At 46.2% G+C, this 18,944-nt stretch overlaps 1 protein-coding gene across 2 annotated transcripts in view; it reads left to right on the plus strand.

Annotated features, from left to right (window-relative positions):
- The window catches only part of LOC132833953 (carcinoembryonic antigen-related cell adhesion molecule 5-like), a 62,404-nt gene that overhangs the window by 20,895 nt on the left and 22,565 nt on the right, over positions 1-18,944 (plus strand). For both annotated transcript variants that reach the window (XM_060852647.1, XM_060852646.1), the window contains exon 3: positions 16,935-17,213. In XM_060852647.1, the coding sequence (XP_060708630.1) occupies positions 16,935-17,213 (279 nt within the window). The remainder of the gene's footprint in view (positions 1-16,934; positions 17,214-18,944) is intronic.

An 18,944-nucleotide genomic window follows, 5' to 3' on the forward strand; every position in this document is an offset into this window, starting at 1 on the left:
GGATGTGCAGGTTAGGGTGGATTGGCCATGCTAAATAATCCATAATGTTCAAGAATGTGTAGATTAGGGTGGATTGGCAATGTTAGATTGTCCATAGTGTCCAGGAATGTGCCGTTTCGAGTGGATTGGCAATGCTTGATTGCCCATAGTGTTCAAGGATGTGTAGGTTAGCTGTCTCTGTCAGGGATGAATGTAGGGGAATGAGTCTGAGTGGATTACTCATTGGAGGGTAGTGTGGACTTGTTGGGCCAAATAGTCTGTTTCCACACTGTAGGGATTCTATGAAAATTGGTGGGGTTGTAACTAATAATGGAGGATATAGACGGGCTTGTCAGAATGTGGCTGTACAAGACATTGGTTAGGCCATTTATGGAATACTGTGCTCAATTCTGGTCTCCCTGCTACAGGAAAGAAAGATATTGTGAAACTTGAAAGGGTGCAGAAAAGATTTACAAGGAATGTTGCCGGTGTTAGAGGGTTTGAGCTATAGGGAGAGGCTGAATAGGCTGGAGCTGTTTTCCCTGGAGCATTGGAGGCTGAGGGGTGACCCTATAGTGGTGTGAGGGCAAAAATATTCACCCACAGAGTGAGAGGTGGGGCGGAATCTGGAACTCATTGCCTGTAAGGGTGGGAGTAGCAGAAACCCTCATCACAATGAAGAAGTATTCACTTGTGATGCCAAGGCTGTGGGTCACATGGTGGGAAATGGGATTTGAACACTCACGTGATTGTTTTTGATAGGACACAATGGGCTGAAGGGACCTTTCTCTGTGATGTCGATCTCTACTGCACCCTGTGAAAAAATATCTTGTACCCTCTCTGTTTGAAATTGATGACCCCTCGATTCTAAACAGCAGGCCCTGGTTCTAGATGCTCCTATAAGCAGAGACATCCTCTTCACACCTACCCCAGCAAGACTCCTCAGCATCTTACACGTTATTTAATTGTATGCAGTTTCCTTACGCTTAATCAATGTTCTAAAAATATAGATGGTGGGTCCTTTGTAACCGTTTCAACTTGTTGGAATATGTTTTACATGTTTTGAAATATGCTCTTGAATGCATGTCTCTGCATCTCGATTGACCTATCTGTCAACTTAATTTGCCTAATTACTTTTCGCTGGCATTCATTAATTGGCTTTCTGTAAGCTTTCTTATAAAAAATGATCTCAGATCTCCTCCCCTCTCCCTGAAGCTAAATGTAAAATTCAATTATATCCTGGTCACTGCTACCCGGGGATACCTTAGTAATGAGATCATTAATTAATTCTATCTCATTGCACAATACAGGGAGCTTGTTCTGCAAATGGCTTTTGAAGACGCTGTCCTCAGAAATAATCTCGAAAACATGCTATGGGCTCCACAATCCTTTGTCCATCTGACTTTTGCAGTCCATTTACAGGTTAAAATCTCCCGTTAACACTCCATCTGCTCTCTGATAAACTTCCATTATTTCTGCTCTTATGCCACACCCCAATTGGAAACAGCCTGAACACCACTCACAGAAGGGTCTCCACCATTTACCAAGAAGGGACTGACTCACAGCGCCAAGGACCTGAGTTCAATTCCACCCTTGAGTGTGGAGTTCACACATTCTCCTTGTGTCTGCGTGGGTTTCTTCCGGGTGCTCTAGTTTCCTCCCACAGTCCAAAGATGTGCAGGTTAGAGTGAATTGGCCAGGCTAAATTGTCCCATAGTCTTCAGGGATGTGTAGGTTAGGTGCATTAGTCAGGGGAAATGTAGAGTAGTGGGGTAGGGGAATGGGTCTGGGTGGATACTGTTCGGAGGGTCAGTGTTGACATGGGCCAAAGCTAAAAACAAGGACTGCAGATGCTGGAAACCAGAGTCTAGATTAGAGTGGTGCTGGAAAAGCACAGCAGGTCAGGCAGCATCCAAGGAGCAGGAAAATCGACGTTTTGGGCAAAAGCCCTTCATCAGGAGGACCTGTTTCCACACTGTAGGGATTCTATGATTCTATGATTTCGATTTTGTGATTCAAAATGTTAAAAATCGCACAACACCAGGTTGTAGTCCAACAGGTTTATTTGGAAGTACAAGCTTTCAGTGTTACTCTCCTTCATCACGTAGCTAGTTGGGGGTAGGATCATAGGACACAGAATTCATAGGGAAAGATCAAAGTGTCATCCAACTGATGCAATGTATTGAACAAACCTAGATTACTGTTCGGTCTTTCATCACATAGAAATGGGGATACAGATTTCGGTTAATTAATATGTAAATCCCAGAACATCTTTCAAGCCACAGTCCTGAAATAACTTAAGGTTTTATTTTTTAAAAAAAATCTCAGTTCAGACAATGCATTACAGGTGTAAGGTTAGAGTCTGTCTGTATCTCAACCTTGATTTAGTCATTTTTTTTGTAAAAAAGAATCCTTAAGTTATCTCGGGATGTGACTTGAAAGAAATTCTGGGATTTACATATTAATGAATTGAAATCTGCAATCTATTCTAAGTGATTAAAGACTTAACAGCAATCTAGGTTTATTCAATACATCACATCAGTTGATCTTTTACTATAAATTCTGTGCCCTAGGATCATGCCCCACTAGCTCCCTGACAAAGGAGCAGCGCTCTGAAAGCTTGTGAATTTCAAATAAACCTCTTGGAGTATAACCTGGTGTTGTGTGATTTTTAACTTTGTCCATCCCAGTCCAAAACCAGCACATCCACATTTCAGAAGGTTGTAATTGTACCAGCCTCCATTACTTCCTCTGGCAGCTCGTTCTATATACACATCACCCTTTACGTGTAAAGGTTACTCCTCAGGTCCTTTATAAATCTTTTCCCCTCTCACCTTAAACTTTTGCTGTGTTAGGGTGTGATGCTGTTCAGAGGGTTGCTACAGACTCAATAGACCGAATGACCTCTTTCTACACCATAGGAATTCTATAATGATAAAATGAATCACAGTCAGTACTTGCAAAGAGATATGCTGTTCTTTGGTGCTGTGTCTGGTTATTATCAATGCAACTCAACTCCAGGCATCATTACAACCTTGGTCCAAATATGGACTAAAGGACAGAATGCTAGAAGTGACATGAGAGTGATGACATCAAGACACACCAAAGGATGGATGATCGTACGCCAAGGAAAAAGAAATACTGTTAATGGGGACTGAAATAACTCCACAGAGGTCGGTATTCTGTTGCTAAGTCACTCTTTATTTACACGTGGAGAGTCCTTGACACTGACCCGGCTCCCTCAGAGCCAGCTTTCAGCATTAACAGAAGCCGTGACACTCCTGTTTACATCTGTCAACCAGGGGCTCTCTGATTGGGCCAGATTAGCAGTCAGGGTTACCTGATTGGAGCAGATTAATAGCCAGGGCTTCCTGATTGGACCAGTCTAACAGCCAGGGCTCCCTGATTGCCCAGCCTAACAGTCAGGGTTCCCTGATTGCACCAGTTTAACAGCCAGTGTCCCTGATTGGAGCAGATTCACAGCCAGGGCTTCCTGATTGGACCAGCCTAACAGCCAGGGCTCCCTAATTGGACCAGGTTAACAGCCAGGGCTCCTTGATTGGACAAGGTTAACAACTGGGGCTCCCTGATTGGACAAGGTTAACAGCCCCAATCAGGGAACGCGTGTTCTATGAGGTACATGTTCCAATCACTACAAGAACCATAAATGGGTGAAAATGGGTTAGCTGTGCTGAAAGCAAAGCCGGGGGTGTTAGTATGGGTAAAGGGCATGGAAGAAGGTGCTCAGGTTCTAAAATTATTGAATCCGATATAGAATCATGATGGCTGCAGGGTCCCCAAGTGGAAAATGAGATGCTGTTCTTCAAAGTTGCATTGAGCCTTACTGGGGCAATACCATAGGCCCAAGACAGAAATGTTGGTTGGGTAACATAGTGATGTGTTGAAGTGGAAGGCAACTGGTAATTCAGGGCCGTTTTTGTAGGCAGAAAGGAGTTCTGTAGTGCAGTCATCCAGTCTGCATTTCATCTCTTCATTGTAGAGGAAACCACATGTGAGCAGTGAATGTCATCCACTAGGTCAGTTAGTTTGGGGTTTGGAGTCACATGTAGGCCAGACCAGGTAAGGACATCAAATTGTGGGCGGCACGGTGGCACAGTGGTTAGCACTGCTGCCTCACAGCGCCTGAGACCCGGGTTCAATTCCCGACTCAGGCGACAGACTGTGTGGAGTTTGCACGTTCTCCCCGTATCTGCGTGGGTTTCCTCCGGGTGCTCCGGTTTCCTCCCACAGTCCAAAGATGTGCAGGTCAGGTGAATTGGCCATGCTAAATTGCCCATAGTGTTAGATAAGGGGCAAATGGAGGGGTATGGGTGGGTTGCGCTTCGGCGGGTCGGTGTGGACTTGTTGGGCCGAAGGGCCTGTTTCCACACTGTAAGTAATCTAATTTCCTTCCTAAAGGGCATTGGTGAGCCAGATGGGTTTCACTAAAATTGACAATGTGTTATGTAATCACCATTAGGCCAGCCCTTTGTTCCAGATAGGGAATGGTGATGATTGCTAAGCATTCCTTTGGGATCTATTTTGTTTGCCCTTTGCTTTTTGATACGTTCCATTGAGTGTTCGAACACCATTTGTCTGTTATCCATCTTTGCCTCATATTAATTTATGGATGTTAGACTATAAGACATGTGTATCTTTGCACACTCCAAAACCCCCTTTTTGGTTTAAAATCTTTGCATGTCTGTCACATGTTTCAAATGCAATTGGTGACATATTTTTTGTTCCCAAAACAAAATGTGGCTGAACTCTTTCTAATAGATAGATTAGACTACCTACAGTGTGGAAACAGGCCCTTCGGTCCACACCGACCCGCCGAAGCGCAACCCACCCATACCCCTACATTTACCCCTTACCTAACACTACGGGCAATTTAGCATGGCCAATTCACCTGACCCGCACATCTTTGGACTGTGGGAGGAAACCGGAGCAAACCCACGCAGACATGGGGTGAACGTGCAAACTCCACACAGTCAGTCACCTGAGTCGGGAATTGAACCCGGGTCTCTGGTGCTGTGAGGCAGCAGTGCTAACCACTGTGCCACCCTGCCGCCCACCAAAAAAGTGTTTGGCACACTTGCCTTCATTGCTCAGTCCTTTGAGTATAGGAGTTGGGATGTCATGTTGATGTCGTATAGGACATTGGTGAGTCCTTTTCTGGAATACTATGCCCAGTTCTGGTCACCCAGTTATAGGAAGGATATTATCAAGCTGGAGTGGGTTCAGAAGAGATTTACCAGGATGATTTAGATTAGAGTCCCTACAGTGTGGAAACAGGCCCTTTGGCCCAACCAGTCCACACCCACCCTCCGAAGAATAACCCACCCAGACCCATTTCCCTCTGACTAATGCACCTAACACTATGGGCAATTTAGCATGGCCAGTTCACCTGACCTGCACATCTCTTTGGATTGTGGGAAGAAACCGGAGCACCCGGAGGAAGCCCACGCAGACACGAGGAGAATGTGCAAACCCCACACAGTTGCCCAAGGCTTGAATCAAACCTGGAACCCTGGCACTGTGAGGCAGCAGTGTTAACCACTGAGCCACCGTGCTCAGGTTTGGGTTATAAGGAAAGGCAGGGAGTTTTTAATCACTGGAGTGTAAGAGGTTGCGAGGTGACCTGATTGAGGTTTATAAAATCATGAGGAGTATAGACAGAGTTAATTGCGGGTGTCTTTTCCCTAGGATGGGGATTTCAAGATGAGGAGGCATATTTTTTTAAGGTGAGAGGTAGAAAGATTTTTAAAAAAGACACAAGAGGCTTTGCTTTATGCAGAGGGTGGTTCGCATGTGAAATGAGCTTCCGGAGGAAGTGGTGGATATGGGTACAATTGCAATGTTTAAAAGACATTTGGATAAGTACATGGATAGGAAAGGTTTGGAGGGATCTGGGCCAGGAGCAGGCAGGTGGGGGACTAGTTTAGTTTGGGATTATGGTCAGCATGGACTGGTTGGATCAAACGGTCTGTTTCTGTGCTGTATGATTCCATGACCCTATGACTGAAGCAGATGCAATCAAATCCTTTCATGATTGGTCAGATCACCACTCTGTGGTTAATTGTAAAACGTGTTGTGATAGGTGGAAGAGTGGGACCAGAAATAAATCTGAGCAAGCCTCCAACATTAGTTTCAATGATATCCATGAGCTTGTAATTTTCTGACTGGAATGCCATATAGGGCTTTATTAGAAGCTCTGATAAAGTTCATGAATCAAACAGACTTCGCCCACTGACCCTCCTTGTTATTTTTGTTCTCCTAGATTTATTGCGAATGTAAATTGTATCTTTTCACGGGTTAGTAAAGGATACTTTTTTTCTGCAATTGTTTTGAAGCCCAAAATGAGGAATGTTAGAATTTTACTAGATAGAATCCCTACAGTGTGGAAGCAGGCCATTCGGCCCATCAAAGACCCACCTTATCCTCGTAACCCTGCATTTCCCATCCAGCCTCGGCATCCCTGGGAACTATGGACAATTTAGCACGGTCAGTCCACCCTAACTTGCACATTGTTGGACAGTGGGAGGAAACCAGAGCACCCAGAGGACACCCACGCAGAAAAGGGGGGAAGGTACAATATCACCTGAGGCCGGAATAAAACCTGGATGCCTGCTGCTGTGAGACAGCAATGTTAACCACTGAGCCACTGTGTCCGAAGTAGGCTGTATTATAAGAACATAAGAACTAGGAGCAGGAGTTGGCCATCTGGCCCTTCAAATCTGCTCCACCACTCAATAAGATCATGGCTAATCTTTTTGCGGACTCAGGTCCACTTACCTGTATTATTACCATATCCAAGGAGAAAGTGAGGTCTGCAGATGCTGGAGATCAGAGCTGAAAATGTGTTGCTGAAAAAGCACAGCAGGTCAGGCAGCATCCAAGGAACAGGAGAATCGACGTTTCGGGCATAAGCCCTTCTTCAGGCTTATGCCCGAAACGTCGATTCTCCTGTTCCTTGGATGCTGCCTGACCTGCTGTGCTTTTCCAGCAACACATTTTCAGCTCAGTTATTACCATATCCCTTAATTTCTTTATTTGTTTTCAAAAGTGTAACTACCTTAGCTTTAACAGTGATTACTGAAGCAGTGTCAACTATTTCCCTGGGCAAGGAATTCCATCGATTAACAACTCTCTGGGTGAAGACCTTCCTTTTCTGTACCTGTGTTATACCTGTAGGTAGGTGACCTGCTGAAGAGTAAGGGCAGTCCGATGATTCAAACAAGACCTTGCTAGACCAAAGCCACACTGACAGTCCTTAACTAAATTGCGCCCTTTCAAAATGTAACCATGAACTCTGTCTCCTTTAAATGTCCATATGAATGAGGACAAGTCATAGGGTAAAAATCATTTGATGGAAATTAGATCTCCATGCTTAATCTGAACACTCCCTAATTACCAACCTTTTGTGATTCATTTACGAGTATGTTCAGATTCCTCTGCATTGCATCATTCTGCACCCACTGTCCATTAAATATGAATTCTTCCTCACAATTTGGACAACCTCTCATTTTTCCACATCATATTCTGTCTTGCCCGCTCTCCTGATGTAATCAGACTCTTCGGACAACCCACTGCCTTGCAATCGTCAGCAAATTTGTCCCTTTATCCAAGTCCCTGATGTAGATTGCAAAGTTTTAGTTTCCGTGCCTCTCTCAGTCTGAAAGTGACCTAAAGAGATACCAGGAGATTGAAGGGACTGTAAACTTGGACAAGATGTGAGGTGAAACGTTTTCAGCCAGAGGGTGGTGGGAATCTGGGGCTCATTGCCTGTAAGGGTGGGAGAGGCAGAAACTCTCATAACATACCAGTATTATGGAATGAGCTGCCAGAGGAAGTGGTGGAGGCTGGTACAATTGCAACATTTAAAAGGCATTGGGATGGGTATATGAATAGGAAGAGTTGGGAGGGATATAGGCCGGGTGCTGGCAGGTGGGACTAGATTGGGTTGGGTTATCTGGTCAGCATAGACAGCTTGGACCGAAGGGTCTGTTTCTGTGCTGTACATCTCTATGACTCCAGTAATTAGATGTGCACTTGTGAATGCAAGGCTATGGGCCAAGTGCTGGAACAATGGGGTTCGAATTGTTGGGTGGTTGTTTTTGACCAGCATGGACATGATAGGCCAAATGATCTTTTTCCGTGCTGTAGAGGTCTTTGACTTTATTGTCATTTGCTGTGCAGGAATTGGGAGGTCATGTTGTGGCTACACAGGAAATTGGTTTGGCCACTTTTCAAATACTGTATTCAATTCTGGTCTCCTGGCTCTTGGAAAGACGTTGTGAAAAGGGTTCAGAAAAGATTTACGAGGATGTTGCCAGGGTTGGAGGGTTTGAGCTATCGGGGAAGGCTGATTAAGCTAGGCTATTTTCCCTGGAACCTCAGAGGTGAGGGGTGACCTTATAGAGGTTTGAAAATTAATCATGAGGGGCATGGACAGTTTGAATCGTCAAGCTCTTTTTCCCCAAGGTAGGAGAGTCCAAAACGAGAGGGCGTAGGTTTAAGATGAGAGGGGAAAGATTTAAAAGGGACCTAAAGGACAACTTTTTCATGCAGAGGGTGGTGCATGTATGGAATGAGCTGCCAGGGGAGGTGATGGAAGCTGGTAAATTACAGCATTTAAAGGGCATATGGATTGGGATATGAATAGGAAGGTTTGGAGGGATATGAGCCAAGTTCTGGCCAATGGGACTAGATTTATTTAGGATAACTCATCAGCATGGATGAGTTGGACTGGAGGGTCTGCTTCCATGCTGTATATCTCTATGATGCTATGAAGCAATTCAAATACACTAGTTTTATAGTCCTGAGCAAAGATTTGGAGTGGGAATCAGTACGATGTAGGAGCGACCGTGTTCAATAAAGTACACAGTGAACTGGTAGAAATTGACAGGAACAAATGCTTGGTGCCTTTCACCAAAGACAAAACAGGAGGCAGTCATTTGCACAAACTGCAAAGACCAATTGTTTCTCAGACAGTATCAACAATCTTTCTTCCTAACGCCAGGCACACAGTGAAACAAATACTGCCAAAGGAAATACACAGAGCCCCCTCACTTGAAAACTACAGACTATTTTCATGTGTACGTTTTCAATACCAGGACTCCCATCAGATTAGGTCATGCCTAGTTTAGCGAACATTACCCTTATAAATATTTGTGGATAAAATTTATCTAAAATTATACTTGTAAGATTTGTAAAAGTGCATTACAAAACATTTTGACTTGAAAACTGTGTAAAATTCAATTTATAATCAAGTTCAACTTGTCTCTATTTCTCAGTATCTTCCACTTTTAGGTGTCTCAATGTGATTATAATGTTCTTAATATAATATATTCCGTAGTCAGTTAGACGACCTGACAGCAAATCAAAATGAAAATCATGGAAAATGTAACAGAAATACACTTTCCCACATGCACTATTGCCTGTGCTCAGTGCAGTTTCTTGATGTTCACAAATAGCTGGTCTGGTATCATGCCTGCGGTCTAGGGAGAGGCCACTTGAGTCTGCAATGACCCTCCGAAAAATATCCAATCCAGACTCTCCTGTCCACCTCCCCCTACCACCCCCTATCAACATCCCCCCCCCACCACCATAACCCCTGCATGGCTAATCCACCCAGCCTGCATATCCCTACGTAACAATTTAGCCTGACTAATACACCTTACTTACACATCCTTGGACTGTGTGTGAGGGGGTGGGGTGGGGGTGGGGGGTTGGGGGGGGTGGGGGGAAGGGAAACTGGAGAAAACCGCACGCAGGGAACACGCAAACTCCACAAAGGCAGTCACTCGAGGCTATAATTGAACCAGGATTCCTGATGCTGTGAGGCAGCAGCATTAAATACTGAGCTACCATGCCCCCCCGCCCAACAACCCTCACCTTATTCTAAAGTTTCCAGGCCCTCAGAAAACTCTGGCTGAAAGACCCTTCCCTATTGAGCCCGATGGAGGCTGCCCTCAGCTTAGAGTCACAGAGATGTAGAGTGTGGAAACAGACCCTTCAATCCATGCCGACTAGATAACCTAGTCTAGTCCAGCACTTGTTCCTAAACCCTCCAAACCCTACCAATAATATATCCATCCTTTCAAATGTTTTAATTGTACTAGCCTCCATCACTTCCTCTCGCAGCTCATTCCATACACGCAGCAGCCTCTATGTGAAAAAAAATCTCCCTTAGCTCGTAGTTCTACACTTTGGAACACTTAGTTTAGGACAGCTCTTTGCACTAGGTATACCAGCGTGTTTCAGGAATGTGGTAATCCCGACAATGGGGAATCACTAATTAATCTCAGCGTGGTGGCACAGTGGTTAGCACTGGTGCCTCACGGCTCTAGGGGCCTGGGTTCGATTCCAGCCTCAGGCGACTGTCTGTGTGGAGTTTGCACATTTTCCCTGTGTTTGCATGGGTCTTCTCCGGGTGCTCTAGTTTCCTCCCACCATCCGAAGATGTGCAGGTCAGGTGAATTAGCCATGCTAAATTGCCTTGTAATGTTCAGGGCTGGGTTGGCTACATGCATTAATCAGGGGAAATATAGCGTAAGAGGGGTAGGAGAATGGGTTTGGGTGGGATACTTTTTGGAGAGTTGGTGTAGGCCAAATGGCCTGTTTCCACCCTGTAGTGTTCATCAGGGATGTGTTGGTCAGGTGCATTCATGAGGGACAAAATGGAGAGTATTAGGATAGGGGAACAGGTTTGGGTGTGATATTCCTTGGAGGGTCAGTGTGGATTTGCTGGGCCGAAGGGCCTGTTTCCACACTCTAGGGATTCTATAATTAATTCTGCAGGGATTCTATGATTCCTCACGGAGCTTGTTGAGTGAGAGTTCCCTTGGTAACGGGTACAGGCCTACCCTGGAACTCATTACTGGAGCCCTTTGTCAAGCAGACCTGGGTATCACTGAACAGGTTGATAGGCAAAATAGGTAAAGGGCAGACCCAGAAAGCCCTCTTGTGGCACAATTTTAGTGTGCCTCCCACGGGATCTAGAGACTGGGTTCAAATCCCCCTTGCTCCAATGGTGTATAATACCATCTTTGAACAGATTGATTATGGGGGTAAACAAATAAAGTAGACCCAGTCCTACCCCTCCCTCACTTTGTTGACGTCCATTGTCTGTAATAGATTTTGTGTGTAAATGTCAAATTTGCTGGTAATGGTTAAAAGTGCAAAAAATGAAGTAATAGAATCTGTACAATGTAGAGGCAGGCTATTCAGCCCATCAAGTCCATTGTGACCCTCCAAAGAGCAAATGACCACTCCTACCCTAACCCTGTACTTTCCATAACCAATCCACCTAACCTTGCACATCTTTGGGAGCGTGAGAGGAAACGCACGCAGACATACACAGGCACCCACGGCTACAATCAAATCTGGCCCCCAGTGTCATGTACTAGCCATTCAGTCATGGTGGGCTTAGTGTTGGAAACGTTATTCACTTATGTATAAGAGCTCTCCTGAATAAGAAAAAGAAAGCAGACCTACGGGAATGTTGCCAGGTCTCAAGGGCCTGAGTTACAGGGAGAGGTTGGACAAACCAGGATTTCTTTCTTTAGAACATAGGTGACTGGGGAGGGTGGCGGGGTGGGTGGGGGTGGCGGGGTGGGTGGGGTGTTGGGGGGGGGGGGGGGTTGGGGAGAGCAGTGTGGGCCATTATAGAAGTGTATCAGGTCATGGGAGGCATGAATAAGGTGAATGCACTGTGTTTTTTCCCAGGATTGGGGAATCGAGGACTACAGGGTATCAGTTTAAGGTTAGAGGGGAAAGAATAAAAGGGAACCCAAAGGGCAACTTTTTTACACAGAGGAACGTCGTGGGGGTGTGCCTTTTTTAGCATCAGTTGAACTAGGCCTTGAAGCTTGTTTGAAGGTCCTAGTAACGGGATATTCGGCCAAGTGGCAGCCAGGGAACCAACCGACAGTCCCTCCAATCTCCATCCTCCCGCAGTACATCTCTGGGTATTATTTAGAGGACTGCAACCAGCTGGATTTGTGATGTATCGCAGTATAAAATTCTCCACTGAAGGGATAGGTTCCACAGCACACGAGACAGGAATCATACAGTACAGCAAAGGCCCTTCGGCCCATCCAATCTGCGCTGGCAACAAAACTGCTCTAAATCTACACCAATCCCACTTTTCAGCACTAGGCCCAAAGCCTTCAACATTAGGATACCTCAAGTGGTCATCCAGGTACTTTTTAAAGGCTATGAGCTTCCCTCTTCTCTATGACCTTCCCTGCAGTGGATTCTGGATCTCATGGGCAGAACTCATTTTCCTCAAATACCCTCTAAACCTTCTTTCAATGTAAAATTGTTCCCATACTCCCCCCTTGTTTGTGTAATATTGTCAAAGGAGAATAGCTGCTTTCTACCAACCTAGTCCATGCCTTTCACAAGCTTATACATCTCTCTCAGGCTGCCCCCAACCTTCTCCGTGTGAAAGAAACCTGAGCTTATCCAGCCTCTCTTCAGAACCGAAATATTCCATCCAAGGCAACATCCCGTGAATCTCCACCGCATCCCCTCCAGTACGATCACTTACTTCCGAGAGTGTGACAATCCCAGAACTGCACACAGCACTCCAGTTAAATAGCTAAACATAGGGTGGCATGGTGGCTCAGTGGGTTAGCACTGCTGCCTCACAGCGCCAGGGACCCGGGTTCGATTCCAGCCTCCGGGCGATTGTTTGTGTGGAGTTCTGCATGGGTTTCCTCTGGGTGCTCTGGTTTCCTCCCACAAGCCAGTGAATTGGCCATGCTGAATTGTCCCATAGTGTTAGGTGCATTAGTCAGGAGTAAATATAGGGTAGGGGAATGGGCCTGGGTGGGTTACTGTTCGGAGGCTCGGTGTGGATTTGTTGGGCCAAAGGGCCTGTTTCAATACTGTAGGTAATCTAAACTCCCTGCTGCTATAATCAGTGCCATGAGCGATGAAGGCAAATGTCATGTACACCTTCTTAATTACCCTATTAGCCTGTCCTTCAGGTAACTGTAGACAAGATCCTAATTTGGAGCATTTAGTAGCAACAGTGTCCAGCCCCCAACTTTAGCAATCAATACAGAAATTGCTGAAAAAATGTCAGCAGGTCTGACAGCATCTGCAGGGGAGGCAGCAGTGGTATTATGCTGGACTGTTCATCTAGAGCCTCAGGCCATGTTCTGGGGGGACTTGGGTCCAAATCCTGTGCACAGCAGGTGGTGGAATTTGAATTTGATGAAAATCTGCAATTAGAGTCCCAATGGTGACCACCGTCAGGAAAAACCCATCGCTAATGGCCTTTAGGGAAGGAAATTGCGGTCCTTACCTGGTCTGGGCCTACGTGCGACTCCAGACCCACAGCAATGTGGCTGACTCTTAACTGCCCTCTGGGCAAATAGGGATGGGTAACAAATGCTGGTCTAGCCAGTGACATAGTGATGTTCTTATGTTCTTATCAGTGAGAGGGCAGGAAAAGGGAGCTGAGCCCACAAAAAGATCAGCCATCGCCTTATTGCTGGGGGCAGCAGGTTCAAAAGGCCAGACGGCCTACTCCTGCTCCTAGTTCTCATGATCTTATACTCATCCTGTGCATAAATTTTAAAAATTTGTAGAGAAAAACCAATGTGTTGTACAAAATCCCATGCAAGGACTGCACAAAGCACTACATAGGACAAACAGGAAGACAGCTAACAACCCGCATCCATGAACACCAACTAGCCACGAAACGACACGACCAGCTATCCTTAGTAGCCACACACTCAGATGACAAACAACATGAATTCGATTGGGACAACACTACTATTATAGGACAAGCCAAACAGAGAAATGCCAGGGAATTCCTAGAGGCATGGCACTCATCCACAGATTCAATCAACAAACACATCGACCTGGACCCAATATACCGGCCACTGCAGCGGACAGCAACTGACAACCGGAAGCGGCAGAGACAAGCCACAATAAATGCCGAAGGAAACATGACAGAAGCGCTTCACAGGAGGCTCCCAAGCACTGAGGATGTCACCTAGAAAGGGGACGAAACGTTTGCAACAAAAACTCCCAGCTCGGCGAACAGAACCACAACAACGAGCACCCGAGCTACAAATCTTCTCACAAACTTTGATTTGTAGAGAAAATTAATGTTTTGGGTTCACTGTCATTGAGTTATAGAGAAATACAGCACACAACCAGACCCTTTGGCCCAACTTGTCCATACCGACCAGACATGCTATATTAATCAAGTCCCATTTGCCAGCATTTGGTCAATCTGCCTCTAAACCCTTCCTAGTCACACACCCACCCAGATGGCCCTTCAGTTTTGTAATTGTACCAGCCTACACCACTTCATCTGGCAGCTCATTCCATACACGCACCACCCTCTGCGTGAAAAATCTATGCCCTCCAGTTTTGGACTCACCTCGTCTTAGGAAAAGGCCGTAAGACCATAAGACATAGAAGTGGAAGTAAGGCCATTCAGCCCATCGAGTCCACTCCACGATTTAATCATGGCTTAGACCTTAACTATTCACCCTTTCCAAGTACCTCTGATGCTCCAGGGAAAACAGCCCTAGCCTATTCAGCCTCTCCCCACAGCTCAAACACTCCAACCCTGGTAATGTCCTGGTTAATCCTGGGACCCATCTTCAGAACGTGGCACCATCAGGACAGTTCAAACCATAATGACACATAACATTTGTCTATCAAGGATCCACGTGCAGTTGGCACACAGGATGAGGCAGAGTTGGACATTTCATGTTGATGCCACCACAGCAGAAACACCTGAATGACTTCACCCTTCCATCTCACACTTCCTGGGACAGTCAGCAATGTAGTGTCAGTGGAGATTTTGGGAAGACATTCTGAAACAATGCTTGCGCCAAGCTGGTGTTGAAAGCTGAGTTTTCACAGTGATTCAATGCAGACACAGTATTGCTTTAATTTGGTGGTGATTGGTAAGCCTCAGAGAACTCCACACATTGTCAATGGTATGTACTTCACCACTTCAGTTTCATTTGTCAGTCAACTGGATGTAGAAACTCACTGATTACTCATTCCCCAGCGATTTCAGGCAACACAGGGCAGAACAATCAATTGTCTGCAGACAAAAGCCAAACACTGAGACAATTTGTTATTTCCCTTCATTACATCGGTAAAGAAGCATGTGTTTGCATAATATATCACTTGTAGTAACAAACATGGAACAACAATGCCTCATTTTCCCACACAGGCTAATTATATTTCTGAATGCGGCTCTCTTGTTTCCTGTGTTCAGATTTGTTTTGTAGGTGCAATTATTAAACAGCAGTGGTTGTTTGGTAAGCCTTTACGATGCATTGTTAGAGCTGCAGATGTTGGCAAAATAAATCGCTTCTTTTAGGCCTAATGCAAAGGATTATAAAAAAGACCTTGCATTACACAGGGTGATTCAAGATTTGATGTGCGTAATTTGCTAATGGATTGTTGATCCTTGTTTCAAGGGGGTGGTATATAGAAAGCCTTATTGAAATGGCAGCTCAGAGGTAAGTACTGCTGCCTCACAGTGACATGGGTTCGATTCCAGCCTCAGGTGACTGTGTGAAGTTTGCACGTTCTCCCCATGGCTGTGTGGGTTTCCTCTGGTTGTCTCCCACAGTCCAAAGATGTGCATTCTGGATGGATTGGCCAAGCTACTGTGTCCAGGAATGTGTAAGCTGGGGGGGGTTGGTTAGCCACAGGAAATGCAGGAATACAGGGATGGGGTAGGGGCTGGTCTGGGTGGGATGTTCTTCAGAAGGTTGGTGTGGACTGGATGGGCCAAATGGCTTGCTTCCACACAGTATGGATGGTGTGAGTTGCAAAAGGTGCTGGTGAGACCACGCGCTGGTGGGGCAGCACAGTGGCTCAGTGGTTAGCAGGGCTGTCTCACAACACCAGGGACCTGGGTTCGATTTCCACCTCAGGGCAATTGTCTGTGTGTAGATTGCACATTCTTCCTGTGTCTGCGTGGATTTCCTCCAGTTGCTCCAGTTTCCTACCCCAATCCAAAGTTGTGCAGGTTGGGGTGGACTGGTCTTAATAATTGTGTCATAGCGTTCAGGGATGTGTAGGTTAGGGTGGACTTACCATACTAAATTGCCCATCGTGTCCAGGGGTGTGTAGGTTAGGGTGGATTGGCCATGCTAAATTGCCCATAGCGTTCAGGGATGTGCAGGTTAGGTTGAATTGGCCATGCTAAATTACCTGTAGGTTAGGTGCATTAGTCAGGGGTAAATGTAGAGTAGTTGAAAATGTGTTGCTGGTTAAAGCGGGTTAGGCAGCATCCAAGGAACAGGAAATTCGACGTTTCGGGCCAGAGCCCTTCATCAGGAATGAGGAGAGTGTGCCAGGCAGGCTAAGATAAAAGGTAGGGAGGAGGGACTTGGGGGAGGGGCGATGGGGATGTGATAGGTGGAAGGAGGTCAAGGTGAGGGTGATAGGCCGGAGTGGGGTGGGGGCGGAGAGGTCTGTGCAGAGGAGATGACCTGGGGGGTGCAGTGAGAGAGAGACTCACTGAAATCCTTGTAGAGGGAGGAAGAGAGCTTCTTCAAGGAAGGCATCCTTGCAAGAGGATTCGCAGTAGGTTAAAATCTTCGAGTAAAAAGTGAGGTCTGCAGATGCTGGAGATCACAGTTGAAAATGTGTTGCTGGTAAATGTAGAGTAGTAGAGTAAAGGGTCTGGATGGGTTACTCTTCGGAGGGTCAGTGTGGACTTGTTGGGCTGAAGGGCCTGTTTCCACACTGTAGATATCCTATGATCCTATGAAAGGGTACCAAAGTGGATACTAGGAGAGTCAGATCAGTCATGATTGTTTTGAATGGTGCACCAGGTGGAGGGGCCAAATAGCCTCCTCCCATTCCTATATCTTATAGCCTTATGCTGCATGTTGGGTCTAACTGATCAGATTTAAGCTGATGGTCTTAATGACATATGGATTCTATTTTTACAGAACCTGTTTCCAAGCCTGAAATCAGCGTGAGCAGTTCAGAGGTGGTGGAGGATAATGGCACAGTCACCTTGCACTGCAACCTGACTGGTCATTCCCCGTCCATTCAGTGGATCAAGGACGGTCAATACCTGCAGTATAACGACAGGATGAATATGTCATCAGACAATCACACATTAATACTAACAGCAGTGAATCGGTCTGATACAGGAGATTATCAGTGTGAAGGTTACAACACTGTCAGTCGCAACATTAGTGATGTCCTGTCTCTTATCGTCTATTGTAAGTATGGATATCTATGTCTCTGCCTGCCATTCTGTTTATCTATCCATCTATCTCTTTCCCTCTCTGTCTGCCCCTCTGTTTTATTAAGTGCTCCAGAAGCTTGTGATTTTAAATAAACCTGGTGTTGTGTGGACTATAATGTGGTGATAGTGAGGACTGTAGATGCTGGAGATCAGAGGCAAAGAGTTTGGCGCTGTAAAAGCACAGCGGGTCAGGCAGTGTCCGGGGAGCAGGAGATTCGACATTTCGGGCATAAGCCCTTCATCAGGAATGAGGCTTGTGGGCCAAGGGGGCTGAGAGATAAATGGGAGGAGGGGTGGGGCCGAGGGGAAGGACACTGGGAATGCAATAGGTCGATGAAGATGGGGGAGAAGGTGATAGGTCGGAGGGGAGGGTGGAACGGGAAAGATTAAGAGGGCGGTCTGAGTTGGAGGCTTCGGACTGGGATAAGGTGGGGGACCGTCATCTGCCTATTGCACTCTCAGCTCCCTTCCCCCAGCCCCACCCACCCCTTCCCATTTATCTCTCAGCCCCCTTGGCCCACAAGCCTCATTCCTGATGAAGGGCTTATGCCCGAAACATCGATTCTCCTGCTTCTCGGATGCAGCCTTTACATCTGATTGTGGCTGATCTCATCCCAGCCTCCATTCCATTCCTGTGCCCACTGCCCATTTTACCCATTATTAATTCGAAATCTGTCTATCTCCTCCTTACATTTACTCATTGTCCCAGCATCCACTGCACTCTGAAGGGGTGAATTCCACAGATTCACCCCCTCTGGAGAAAATAGCAATTCTTCCTCCATTTCTTTTCTGTTATCAATCTGCTACCCAACATTTCAGAACAATGGCCTCTCAGTCTAGATCACTCCACATGAGGAACACCTCATCTCCAGCCACATTGGAACAATGTGGATTTCACCAGTTTACCCATTACCCCTCCCCTCCACCTTATCCCAGTCCCACCTTGGCCCATCCTACCTGTCCATCTCCCTTCCCACCTGTCTGCTTCACCTCCCCTCCGACCTACCTCCTTCTCCCCCACCTTCATCTTCCCTATCGCATTCCCAGTGTCCTTCCCCCCCCCCCAGCCCCACCTACCCCTCCCATTTACATGTAGGGGAATGGGTCTAGGTGGACTTGTTGGGTCAAAGGGCCTGTTTCCACACTGTATGTAATCCAATCTACTGTACCACACCACCCTCTACTAGGTCCCGTTTAAATTTTTCACCTCTCACCCTAAACCAACGCCCTCCAGTTCTGGACTCCTCCATCCCAGGGAAAATACTTTGTCTATTTACCTGTCCATGTCTCTCATGATTTTATAAACCTCTACAAGGCCTCTATAAACCTCAGTCTCTGACAGTCCAGGGAAAACAGCCTCAGCCTACTCAGCCTCTCCCTGTAGCTCAAGCCTTCTAATCCTGGCAACATCATATACCTCAATTCAGCCTCCCTTCATTCTGAGAGTGTAGGTCTATCCTACTCAGTCTTCCTAAGACAAATCCTTTATCTCTAGAATCAATCCTCTGAACTGTCAGCCTCTGAATGATATCCCTCATGTGGAGGGGACCAAAACTGTGTACAATACTCCAGATGTTGTCTCACTGTTGCCTTGTACAGTTGTAGCAACACTTCTCCACTTTTATGCGATAAACAACACTTTCCAATTTAATACACTATTGAATGGCATTGCTGCCTTGCAGCGCCCAGGACCTGGGTTCGATGC

This window comes from Hemiscyllium ocellatum, chromosome 38, assembly GCF_020745735.1.
Source record: "Hemiscyllium ocellatum isolate sHemOce1 chromosome 38, sHemOce1.pat.X.cur, whole genome shotgun sequence".
Taxonomy (NCBI): domain Eukaryota; kingdom Metazoa; phylum Chordata; class Chondrichthyes; order Orectolobiformes; family Hemiscylliidae; genus Hemiscyllium; species Hemiscyllium ocellatum.